At 37.2% G+C, this 13280-nt stretch overlaps 1 protein-coding gene across 1 annotated transcript in view; it reads left to right on the top strand.

The window, feature by feature from the left end:
- Nucleotides 1-13280, top strand: part of DNAH8 (dynein axonemal heavy chain 8) — a 330122-nt gene that overhangs the window by 12977 nt on the left and 303865 nt on the right. Inside the window, exons 5-8 of the mRNA XM_027127141.1 lie at nucleotides 4796-4947; nucleotides 5694-5883; nucleotides 6382-6545; nucleotides 12971-13147. Coding sequence (XP_026982942.1) covers nucleotides 4796-4947; nucleotides 5694-5883; nucleotides 6382-6545; nucleotides 12971-13147 — 683 coding nt within the window. The remainder of the gene's footprint in view (nucleotides 1-4795; nucleotides 4948-5693; nucleotides 5884-6381; nucleotides 6546-12970; nucleotides 13148-13280) is intronic.

The following is a 13280-nucleotide window of genomic DNA, read 5'->3' on the forward strand; positions in this document are numbered from 1 at the left end:
ACCTGCTGATTCAGGGGACACGGGTTTGTGCCCCAGTCTGGGAAGATCCCACATGCCGCGGAGCGGCTGGGCCCGTGGGCCATGGCCGCTGAGCCTGCGCGTCCGGAGCCTGTGCTCCGCAACGGGAGAGGCCACAACAGTGAGAGGTCCGCGTACCGCAAAAAAAATAAAAATAAAAATAAAATAAATAAATAAAACAATAGCTGAAAATAAAGAAAGGTGAGAAAATATCTACAATTAGAAGAAAAATTAAAACTACCACCCACATTCCCACTCACTTGGAATAATCAAGTTAACTCCTTGATGAGTATCCTTCTGTAACTTCTTTGGTATATATGTGTGTGTGTGTGTGTGTGTGTGTGTGTGTGTGTGTGTGTTTATTTCCCTTTCTCTATGTATTTTGATATGTATATGTACAGTATGTATGAGATATGTACATATATATACACAGTATATATACCACTATGTATATAGTTTGATCTTCTGCTAGTTTTATCTTCTGATCACTAATTTAGATGTTTGTAATGACCCAAATTATAAGTATGGCTACAAGTCTAAGACATATTCACGGTTCATTGACTCCTTGACATCCAGAGTTGCATATATAATATGTAGAGTTGGATCCTATTTTGCAGTATATATATATATATATATATATATATATACTGCTATATATATATATATTTGGGGGACACATTCAGTCCATAGCGTTTATTGTTATCCTATATTGCCTCAAACCTTCTTTGGAAGAGTATAGTATAAATAATAATAATGAAACTCTCAAGTTTTCAGCCGAAAAAAAAAAAAGTATCATTTTCAAACTTATTGGGCCAAAACAAGAATGTAGAGCTAGTGAGAATATTCCTTTTGTGCCAAGATTACACCACCAGACAGACAGAGCTCTCCAGGATGCTTCTGGATGACAAGGTAAGTTTGAGACGGGCTCTCTGTGCCTCCACCTTTCCACAGCCTACGGCATTCTTGCTGCCTTTAACCAGGAAAGTAATCACCTCTTTTATGGCTCACAAGTAGCATCTCACTTATGCCAAATGTACTGGAGGCTGGGAATGCTTTGTGATTTGCTGACCTTGTACCCACTCTGGTGCTTTGGGTCATTCTTTGTCAAAATTTATGAAAGTACAAGACAGATGAGAAGGGGGACGTGCATTCTTCAGCTGGAAGAGTGACCAAGTAACTACAAACTGCTGCCCCTCCTGTGATCGTGCTGGTCACTGCAAACTTCAGCAGCCCAATGACTTGTTCCTCCAGACAGCGACTGTGCCTATGCCTTGTTCACCCAGACCACCAGCCCTGTGGGTCCTGAGGAGGCAAAGCTTGATGGGGAGCAGGCGGGTACTGGATGAGAGTGTAAGGGGCCAAGGTAGGACTGCAAAGGAAGCCACTTTCCCCATACTCAGTGCCCTGCTAGATTCTAAGAACCCTCTACCCTAACAATTATCTTTCTAAATAGCCTTGGTCCAAACTTTGGAGCTCAGGGTGGATTTCAAGTCAGTGTCAACAGTGTGAAACTTTCCTTTTCTTCTAGACAGGTTATCCTGTGTATCCTGGTATATGGGTGAGAGTATCCCAGACCAGATGTTGTTTTCTTAAACTGCAGAGCTTATCACACCCTCCATTGACAGTGTGCAGACCCCTGGGCCTGCAGGGAGGAGGAGATCACAGATAGACACTGTTTGACACACTGGTTTAAAGCTCGATCCTGGAGAGGGTCAGAAGTGAGGTGGTGAAGACAAGCTCCACTCTTTACTCGCTGGGTCACACTGGGAAAGTTATTTCACCTCTCCGAGCCTTGGTTTTCTCATCTGTAAAATGGGAACAGTAATGGAACTCACCTCATGGGATTGGGAGGACCGTGGTTATGCTGGGCTCAGGGCAAGTGCCATGTAAACTTTGCCTCACTCCCTAAAAATGTCTTGTCCTCCAAGATTATAGTCCAGTCTCAGAAAGAAAAAGGAACTCAGTAGCCATGAGAGTTAGTTCAGCCTTCTCTTAATTATTTTCAAAAACATTGCATTTCCTGTTTGGGGACCATGTCACCCAAGATATGCTTCCTTTTTTTTTTTTTTCAATTTAATTGAACTAAGAAAAAACAATTTATAGATGCTTTATAAAAATGTAATCCAACTCTATATATTATTCTATGGTAGCTTTTAAAAATTGATAATATTGTCTTCTCCATGCCACTGATAAATTTCCACAATTAAATTTTAAACAGTTGCATTGTACTTCATTAGGCTGAGACAACTATTAGGTTCAAAACTTATTATTAGAATTTAGGTTGTTCACAACTTTTTTCTCCTTTAAACAATGCCTCAATGAATATCATTGAAGCTAATTCTACGTGGATTAGGAAGACTTTTTAGGAAGAATTCTCAGGAGAACTGCCAGAAGAAAGGGTAAACATACTTTTAATTATTATTTTTGCTATTTCCAAAAATAATATACTTATCAGCTTGGTGAGTATTCCTCTACATGTCTTTCTTATATGCATGTGCTAACACGTAGACACTTAGTATCATTTTAAAAATATGATCATGTAACACGTTTTATTCTTGACTTACTTTTTGGACTTGACAGTATAACCTAGACATTTTTTATGTTATTAAATATAGATTTATCTAATTTAAAAGATGCTGTATAATATTCTTTAGTGTAGCTGCATTTGAATTTTTAGAAGCCAGGAATATGTTCAGCTGTGAGTAATGGAAAACCTAATAGTAGCTTAAACAAATAGGGAGTCTATTTTTCTCTCATAACTGGGCAGGCAGTGGCTAGCAGTGGTTCAAGTGCTCAGTAATGCCATCAGAAACCCAGATTCTTATTTTATTTCTGTTCTGCCATTCTTTTTTTTTTTAATTTAATTAATTTATTTATTCGGCTGCATTGGGTCTTTGTTGCTGTGTGCGGGCTTTTCTCTAGTTGCCGCGAGTGGGAGCTACTTTTCGTGGTGGTGCGCGGGCTTCTCATTGCGGTGGCCTCTCTTGCTTTAGAGCACTGGCTCTAGAGCGCGGGCTTAGTTGCTCCACGGCATGTGGGATCTTCCCGGACCAGGGATTGAACCGGTGTCCCCTGCATTGGCAGGTGGATTTTTAACCACTGCGCCACAAGGCAAGTCCCCTATTCTGCCATTCTTAACACATTGCTTTGTGTTCATATTTGTTCCACATGGTTGCAAGATGAAGTCTAGACATTATGTACAGGTTTTCATCATGTAGGAAAGGGGCCTACTAGTCACACCTCTCCCCTTTATCAGGAAAGCCCAAGATTCTTAATGTCATATGACTACCCTAGGGGCTAGGGAGGCTGAGAAAGCAGTTGTCTCCCTGAGAATGTACAGATTGCTAAATGGGACAAATTCAGGTTCACTTATCAAGGAAAAAAGGGAGAATATTAAGGGTAAAGGTAATTCTGCCAACCTCCATGAATGAGCATTTGAGCTCTACATTGCTGCATACCATGTCTCAGGGTTCTTTGGCTGCAAGCAAGGTGCAGACTCTGGCTTAGGTAAGCAAAAAAATTAAAACATTTGGGTAGTTCACAAAATTTAGAACTAGCTGAACAATCAGGCCTTGGGAAAAATAGGAATAGAGCATTTCCATGGATTTCAGGGCAGTTTCTTTGGATTCATCAGTAGATGGACCTTGCTCAGATACCCTTTTATCTTTGTGTCTCTGCATTCAAGATTTACAGTCTTGCAGAGAGTCTAATTAGTATAGTTTTCACATGTGTACCCCTGCAGGGCTCTGAGACTGGTGTCCTCCAGAATCCCAGGATGGGAGAAATTCCCCAAACCCAAAGGAAGGAGGGCTGGGCAGACAAAAGATGTTTATGGTTTTGTGATAGGGATGTAAAATTTTCTTAGATCATACTTCAAATTGGTTATGGTTGTGAACAGGAAGACTGTTGATTTTTTGCTTATTAATATTGCAACCAAGGAATTCCCTGATGGTACCAGTGGTAAAGAGCCCACCTTCCAATGCAGGGAATGCAGGTTCGATCCCTGGTTGGGGAACTAAGATCCCACAACTAAGCCCGCATGCCACAACTACTGAGCTCACACGCCTCAACGTGAGAGGCTGCGTGCTGCAAACTACAGAGCCCATGTGCTCTGGAGTCCGCATGCCACAACTAGAGAGAGGAAACCTGCAGTCCACTACTAGAGAGAAGCCCACACGCCACAAAGAAAAGATCCCACATGCCTCAATGAAGATCCTGTGTGCCGCAACTAGGACCCGACACAGCCAAAAAAAATAAAGAAAAAAATATTGCAACTAGCTATCTAACAGAATTCTCATATTTTAAATAGTTTTTAAACATCAAAGAAAGATTTCTAATGATACATTTTCATTGAAATTAGTTCAAGGAAGGATTTAATATAAGTCGGGTGCTATGAGAGTATTTAGTGGGGGACAGGATCTTCTTGGGGGAGTCAGTGAAAGTTTACCTGAGAGGTGGCATTTTGGCTGAGATACGAAAGATTAGCAAGGATTAAGGAGGCAAAGGGTTGAGAATGGGATAAGAGAAGGGTTTCCATGAAAGTCCTGCCTGAGGCCAGGCCAAAAGGAGCAAAGTGCAGAACTCAGTGAAAGGCACCCAAGGAGGCTGCAATTTAAGATTTGCAATTACATTTTTTTGTAGATAAAAAATTTTATTCCATAATTATATTGAAAACTTCTTAAACTAAAGCAAGGAACAAGGGTGTAAGATCCACAGTAATTTATCACATTTGATCAGTCATGTGATCGTATGCTAAGTTCTTGACTTTTGTTTTCAGAATGTGGTCGAACTATTCCTGGAGCAACCAAAGGGGCAAAAATGATGAGATTGTATATAGACAGCGCAGCCCCAGAGAAACTAAAAGGAGTGTGTGTAGTTTTTGTTCGCTGTCGCAATGATGTCCCTATAAATACTAAAAATATTCATGAAGTATGTTTACACTTTTTTCAAATATATGGTTAAGCATTTTTGCCAGCTTCATTGAGATATAATTGACATATAGCATTATGTAAGTTTAAGGTATACAAAGAATTGATTTAACACATTGTGAAATGATTACCACCATAGCATTAGCTAACACCTCCATTGCCTCACATAATTACCTTTTTTCTCCTTTTTTGGTAATGACATTTAAGATCTACTCCCTTAGCAACTTTTAAGTATACAATACAGTATCGTTAACTACAGTCACCATGCTGTACGTTAGATCCCCAGAACTTATTCATCTTATAACTGGAAGTTAGTACCCTTTGACCAATGTTTTTTCCATCCAAATTTCTGGGCAGAGGGCTAGTTTAATTGCTTTTTACCTCAACTGACAGAGTTTTTCTCGTCCCCTTTTCATGGACAGGGCAACTGTCCACCTAGAACTTTCTTTATGTAGGAGGCTCAGTTTCATTTCCCTCACATTGTATGGACTCCAGGCCATACCTCCTTCCCTATGCAGAAATTAAAGCACCAGGGAAAGTGTTTACTTGATGAGCAAGTATGTGAATGGTTAAATGCGGGCAGAATATAAGTTTGTTGATTTTAGAACCTTAATATTCACCACTTAAGTTTTCCTAATAGTTTATAAGATATATTGTCTATACTTATTGTAATGTAAAATAGGTTATGATTTTCAGTTCTTTAATGGGATCAGCATGTAAAATAACATTTGAACACTACCCTTTTAGGAAGTGCTATTTACTTTTCTGGACGTATCAGAAGGACTCCTAGTTGGGATTAGGAGTATGCTGGCAAATATATTTCTACCAGCTGTTCTTGCGACAAATAATTGGGGTGCTTTAAACCAGTCCCAGCAAGGAGAATCTGAAAAACACATTTTCACTGAAACCATCAGCAGATACCTTTCATCTTTAGATGGTAAGTATAGTATTTAATGTTTAATCAGTTACTACAAATGAGCAAATTAACTATAAGTTATTAAAAATAAGCATTAGAGAAAACATTTCCATCTTAAAAGATGTAAATCAAAGCAATTATGAGACCTAGAGATAAGATATCAGATCATTAGAACTTCTCTTTCCACGGATCTCTGAAGGCATAAGATACATTTTCTTTTATATCTCCCATTGTAGAAGGAGGATTCTCTTCCTATATTATTTGAGAAAATTTTTACCATATTTAAAAATATATACATTACAATGAACTCTTTTTAAAATATAAATTATATTATTTCATATTGTTAAAATATGCAATTTTATTAATAAATCATAGTCACAATCTAATGATCAACTAGAATTATATTTCTATAAAGTGTTAGATCTCTAACATTTTAGTAATTACAGCTTGAAACCACACATTGGCATTTAATGCATTGACATTAAACACCTCTTGTCAATATTATTTTTTCCCTTTTAGGTGCTAGAATAAGTATTGAGGGAACAGTTAAGTTAAAGAAGATAGACAATGTTGATTTTTCCAAACTGCATACCTTTGAAGAAGTGACACTCGCAGCTAGCAGTTCAGAAACTGTTCGTCAGCTAGAGGACGTGCTGATGATATGGTACAGACAGATTGAACAGGTGAGCCGACCTGAGTGATTTCACCAGATATGAGTCATAGTTCATATCTGTGTCCTAGTCACTGCATTTTGTCCCTAAAAATAAAGGGAAGAGGAGCCTTCCAGATTCTACTATGAAATTCAGCCTATTTTTGATTCTAGTGCAAAATCATTGTTCTCTTTGGACCACTTAATATCAACTTTAAGATATTTCCCACTTTAAGGAGGAAACCATAACATTATGGCTTGAGAATGGAATAATGAAGAAACAGAAATAGCCAGCATTTATCTCCAATATCTTATGTATTGTTTATGCTCTTCATTAGAGAGAGAGGAAAAGTACACAGTGAAGAGACTATAGCCACAATGCTAGACACTTAATAAATACCTCTTGGTTGATCAATGGAATTGTCTGTGTTGACAGAGAGGTTCAAACTAGGCTCATTCCTATCAGTACTGCAGTGGCAAGTCTGCAGCTCTCTGGCCAAATACATTTTCTTTCTGGCAGTAAGAAAAGCAGTGATAGTGATGGGGTATATGTCAACATTCTGAGAGGTGCCAACTTACACTACAAACGTTGACCACAACCAAATATTAGGTAATTGCTCTAAACAGAAAGAGGACTCTAGAAGCCAACTCACAGATCTCTAGTTCATGAGCACAGGACAGTGAAACTGGAGAAGAAAATCTTCAGTTGAATGAGGACTAGGGGAGGAAAATCTTGAGCAAGCAAGAGTTAGAGAAAAACATTTCTGATTTTACCTCTCTTAGAACTGTTAGAAGGAGGGAGGTGTAGTTGGAGTGGAAAAATTGGAGGACTTTGGAAACTCCATCAAGGCCTGGAGTGCCGGCCACAAAATTTGCTCCCAGGTGTCCCTAGGTACTCGAAGTAATTGTCCACCAAGGACTCCTGCAGCTGCCTACTATGCCAGTTGGCATAGGAAGAGGGAGTTGTAAGCCATTGTGGAATTCAAGCTGTGTCCTACACAGTGGCTGAGGAGATCTCCTCCAATTATCATGATCAATCAAAATAGATCTTCTTTTATAAAAATGAGCAAGCAAAAGAAATAGCTTAACATAAGGAGATTAGGCAACTTGAAATAAGAAAAGTTGGGCGGAATTCCCTGGTGGTCCAGTGATTAGGACTCTGCGCTTTCACATTGGTTGGGGAACTAAGAACTAAGATCCCACAATCCTGTAAGCCGCACAGCCAAAAAAAAAAAAAAAAAAGGAAAATCATGTTGGGCAATTGTAGCAAATGGTCTCCAGTTAAGCAGAATCAGTGCAAGAAATGGGAGACTTCTTTAAAAAATATTACATCTAAAATAAACCTTGACCTCTTGTCATACACAAAAATTAATTCAAGATGGATCATAGACATAAATATGAAAGCTAAAACTAAAAAAAGAGGTACATGCAACAACATGGATGAATCTCAAAAACATGTTGAGTGAACGAATCCAGCCTTAAAAAAGTTATGTGAAAAATAGAACAAAAAATATACTTGAATCAGAACATAATGCAGAACTATATTAATATCTTATTAAGATACAAACCCCAGAAGCCATGAAAGGAAAAACCTGACATATATGACTATATAAACAAATTAATGTAAGATCCATATGGCAGAAATCACTGTAAGCAACATTAGAAGATAATTGACCTTCTGGGAGAAAATATTATCAGCATATGTAACAGAGTTAGTATACATAATATGTAAAGAACGGCTATAAATCATTAAGAAATGGGCATTTCAGAGAAAACTTGGCCAAGGATATGAACAATGTCATTCAAAGAAAGTACGTGGACATATTTGACATGGGAAAAGAAGGGGACCTAGGAGTGACGTGATGTCTTCAAATATTTGATGGTATTTCATGTGGACTTAAACTTGTACTGTAATGGCCCTAACAGGCAGAATTAAGAGTGGAGTGTGATGGTTATAAGGAGGGAGATTTTATTAGGATCACTTTCTCACAGAATTTCCCCCCCCACCCGAAAATGGAATGTTTTGTATCCCTGAAAGTATCCGATTTGAGGTTGGATTATCATCTATGAATAATGTTGTAGCAGGAATTAAACATCAAAAGTGTTGCTTGATTTAGTTAATTTTAAGGTCCATTTTCATTCTTTAATTCAGTGATTCAAATTATATAGACTTTCAGCCACTAAGAAAAGTTTAAATTATGTCTAGTATCCTTTATTTAAGGAGGTGGAGAAACTTATAATAAGATTAGGAAAGAGTTCCATAAACCATGGTTGAAATTATAAGCATTTCATGGATTAAAGAGAGAAGCTTCATAGGTTTGAAAAATCAACTGTGTATTTTGACTCATTTGTATTCTTAATTCCATCACGATTGTAGTTATGGAAAGTTATAAGCATAAAAAATGTACAGAAAATAAGAAACACCCCTGTAAGTACCACTGAGATTAAACAGATACTAACCATTTGCTATTTTTGCTTCAGATCTCTTATTTTCACTAAATCCTCCAACCCTTTCCTCTCCCTCCCTGTATATTACCACCATTCTGATGTTATTGTCTCCTCCATTCCCCTGAAAGTTTTATACTTTTATTGCATTTGCATATTTATAAGGTTTATATTATATATAAATAAATTATATATATGAAAATACAGAATATATATTTGTGTTTAAAATCTTTACATAAATGGTATCCTTTTACAGTTTTTTTTTTATTTAACATTCTCTTTCATCCATGTTGATACAAGTAAATTTATTTCATTCACTTAACTATTGTCTGGTATTCCTCTATGAGAGAATCCATTTATTCTGTAGATTTCCAGACATTTAGGAGACATTCAAATTATGTCTAGTATCCTCTGTTTAAGGAGGTAGAGAACTCACCTGTTCCCTCAGAAAGCAGTTGTTTCTACTTTTTTTCCTGTTACAAACAATAATAATACATCTTCAATGAATATCTTTATTCTGGTCTCGTTTGCACATGTTCAAGAGTTTCCCAGGGAATGGCTGAGAGAAGTAGTATAGATTTTTTATTGGGTACTACAAGGCCCTCCAAATAGTGGTTATATTAACTTATATTTTTTTACAGAAGTAAATGGGAGCTCCCATGTCTTCATATCTTTCGTTACACTTGGGACTGTTGGATTTTTAATGGATGCCAGTATGTTGGATGTGAAATGGTATCTTGATTTATTTTGCATTACCCTGAACACTGTTGAGCCTGTGGACGTTTAATGACTATTTAGATTTCCTCCTTGTTGAATTGCCTGTTCATATCCTTTACCTAGTTTTCTTTCAGATTGCTTGATGATATCTTAACTGAATTGTTGGAGTTTGAATAATATTTTCCGCCTGTTAATCTTTTGTTGGTCCCCATTGTGTCCTGCATTTGCGTTTGGTATTGGTGTCTTTAGTCATGTGGAAGTTTTACATTTTAATGTAAATATCTTTAAAAATGGTAATCCAGCCTCAATTTAGCTACCTCCAGTGACTAGAACCTTTGTGCTTTTTGTATTTTGGAAACACTTTCCTACGCCAGTGTTGTGAAGATATTCTCCTAAATTATTTATTTATTTTAAATACTGAAATATACAGAAATGAACAACAAATGAATAAAAATAAAATAAACAAATTATTGTAAAATTAACACCTGTGTAACTTTTGCACAAGACATAGAGCATTACCAGCACCTTGCAATCTCCATGCATTTTTCTTCCCAATTTTAACTCCCTTTTCTTCTCCCTAGTGGTAACCATTTTCTTGGCAATTATGTTGTTCAGTTCCATGCTTTTCTTTATAGTTTTACCCCCATCTCCTGTATTTTCTTTAAATGTTTTACCATTTAGGTTTTTAATCTTTCTGGAATTATTTTTGTGTGTGTATAATGTGAGGTAGGAATCTAATTTTGTCTTTTTCCATATGGTTAGCCAATTGTCTCAGAAGTGTATTTAGTAGTCCATTCTTTACCAGCAAATTTGTAATATCTATCAAGTCTCTAGACCCCTTTATCTATCCCACCTGTCTACTTATTTGTTTTTTGTACTCATACCATACTGCTTTAATTTATGTTGCTTTTTACTAAATCAACGTTTGGTATGGCAAGTCCCTTTCATTATTTTTCTTCAAAATTGCATTGATTATTTCTGGTTGATTGTTCTTCCAAATTAATTTTAAGACTAGTTTGCTGGGGCTTCCCTGGTGGCGCAGTGGTTGAGAGTCTGCCTGCCGATGCAGGGGATGCAGGTTCGTGCCCCTGTCTGGGAAGATCCCACATGCCGCGGAGCGGCTGGGCCCATGAGCCATGGCCGCTGAGCCTGCGCGTCCGGAGCCTGTGCTCCACAACAGGAGGGGCCACAACAGTGAGAGGCCCGCATACCGCAAAAAAAAAAAAAAAAAAAAAAAAGACTAGTTCGCTAAGTATCATGAAAAGAAAACCTTGTTGAGATTTTGACTGGAAATTTCATTGAATGAAATAAATTTCATTTCATTAATTTAGAGAAAATTTCCATCTTTATATGTTGAATTTTTCCATCCATGAACATGGTATATTTCTCCACTGATTTAGGCCTTCTTTTGTGTGCTGAAAGTAAGTTTTCTAATTTTCTCCAAAAAGGTCTTGTACATTTTTTGTTAATCTCTAGATATCTTACATTGTTATTATTTGTTATAGCAAATACTGCCATTTTAGAAATTACATTTTCAGATTGCTAGATGGCTTGTAAAGAAATGCTACTGATATTTATATATACAGCCCCAAACCTTACTGAATTATTCACTTTTATTAATTGTAAAAGTTTGTCTTTAGATATTCTTGAATTTTTAAAATGTGGCCAACCATTCCCTCCATGATAATGCCATTGTTTTTTAATTTCCAATTCTTATACCTTTTGTTTACTTTCCTTATCCTGTGCTATGATCTCCATGACCTGGTTGAATGGAAGTGGGTGGTGATAGTGGCAAAATTGTCTTGTCTTTGGTTTTAAAGTGGTATTTTCTAAAATTTCATCTTTAAGTATGATGTTTTAAATCACAGCAAGATCCTTTTTGACCCATCTCCTAGGGAAATGGAAATAAAAACAAAAATAAACAAATGGGACCTAATGAAACTTAGAAGCTTTTGCACAGCAAAGGAAACCATAAACAAGATGAAAAGACAATCCTCAGAATGGGAGAAAATATTTGCAAATGAAGCAACCGACAAAGGATTAATCTCCAAAATTTACAAGCAGCTCAATATCAAAAAAACAAACAACTCAATCCAAAAATGGGCAAAAGACCTAAATAGACATTTCTCCCAAGAAGATATACAGATTGCCAACAAACACATGAAAGGATGCTCAACATCACTAATCATTAGAGAAATGCAAATCAAAATTACAATGAGGTATCACCTCACACTAGTCAGAATGGCCATCATCAAAAAATCTAGAAACAATAAATGCTGGAGAGGGTGTGGAGAAAAGGGAACCCTCTTGCACTGTTGGTGGGAATGTAAATTGATACAGCCACTCTGGAGAAAAGTATGGAGGTTCCTTACAAAACTAAAAATAGAACTGTCATATGACCCAGCCATCCCACTGCTGGGCATATACCCTGAGAAAACCATAATTCAAAAAGAGTCATGTACCACAATGTTCATTGTAGCTCTGTTTACAATAGCCAGGACATGGTAGCAACCTAAGTGTCCATCGACAGATGAATGGATAAAGAAGATGTGGTACATATATACAATGGAATATTACTCAGCCATAAAAAGAAACGAAATTGAGTTATTTGTAGTGAGGTGGATGGACCTAGAGTCTGTCATACAGAGTGAAGTAAGTCAGAAAGAGAAAAACAAATACCGTATGCTAACACATATATGTGGAATCCAAAAAAAAAAAAGGTTCTGAAGAACGTACAAGCAGGACAGGAATAAAGATGCAGACGTAGAGAATGGACTTGAGGACACGGGGAGGGGGAAGGGTAAGCTGGGACGAAGTGAGAGAGTGCCATGGACTTATATATACACTACCAAATGTAAAATAGCTGGTGGGAAGCAGCCACATAGCACAGGGAGATCAGCTTGGTGCATTGTGACCACCTAGAGGGGTGGGATAGGGAGGGTGGGAGGGAGACACAAGCAGGAGGAGATATGGGAACATATGTATATGTATAGCTGATTCACTTTGTTATACAGCAGAAACCAGCACACCACTGTAAAGCAATTATACTCCCATAAAGATGTTTAAAAATTATAATATACATGTAAAACAAAGTATGATATTTGCTGCAGACTTTTGGCAGGTACTAATTATCATGGTAAAGAAATTCTCTTCTAGTCTTAGTTTGCTAAGAGTTCTTAATATTATTCAGTGTTGAATGTTATTTGTACTTTTAACTTTCTTTGAAAAGGTGCAAATAATGAGGTTCTAAAAGCAGAAAGTAACGTTTCTATACTCTGTGAACTTTTCTGATTGCAGGTACTTATTGAAAGTGTGCAGATGAGAAGAGAAGCTGATGACTCAGGTCCTCTCACTGAACTGGAACACTGGAAACGCATGTCAGCCAAATTCAGTTATATCATTGAACAGATTAAAGGGCCAAGTTGTAAGGCTGTTATAAATGTGCTTAATGTTGCACGCTCCAAACTCTTAAAGGTAAAAGGCCTTGTATTTTAAAGTTTACTTCAGAGCAACCAACTGGAAAATTACCCTTCTTGAACTGCTTCTTCGCATCATATACTTTGCACCATGTATTTAGAAGTGTTAAAACTTTGAGTAAGGCTTTCTC

Source organism: Aethalodelphis obliquidens, unplaced genomic scaffold, assembly GCF_003676395.1.
Source record: "Aethalodelphis obliquidens isolate GAN/ISIS:26980383/991018 unplaced genomic scaffold, ASM367639v1 scaffold31, whole genome shotgun sequence".
Classification (NCBI taxonomy): Eukaryota; Metazoa; Chordata; class Mammalia; order Artiodactyla; family Delphinidae; genus Aethalodelphis; species Aethalodelphis obliquidens.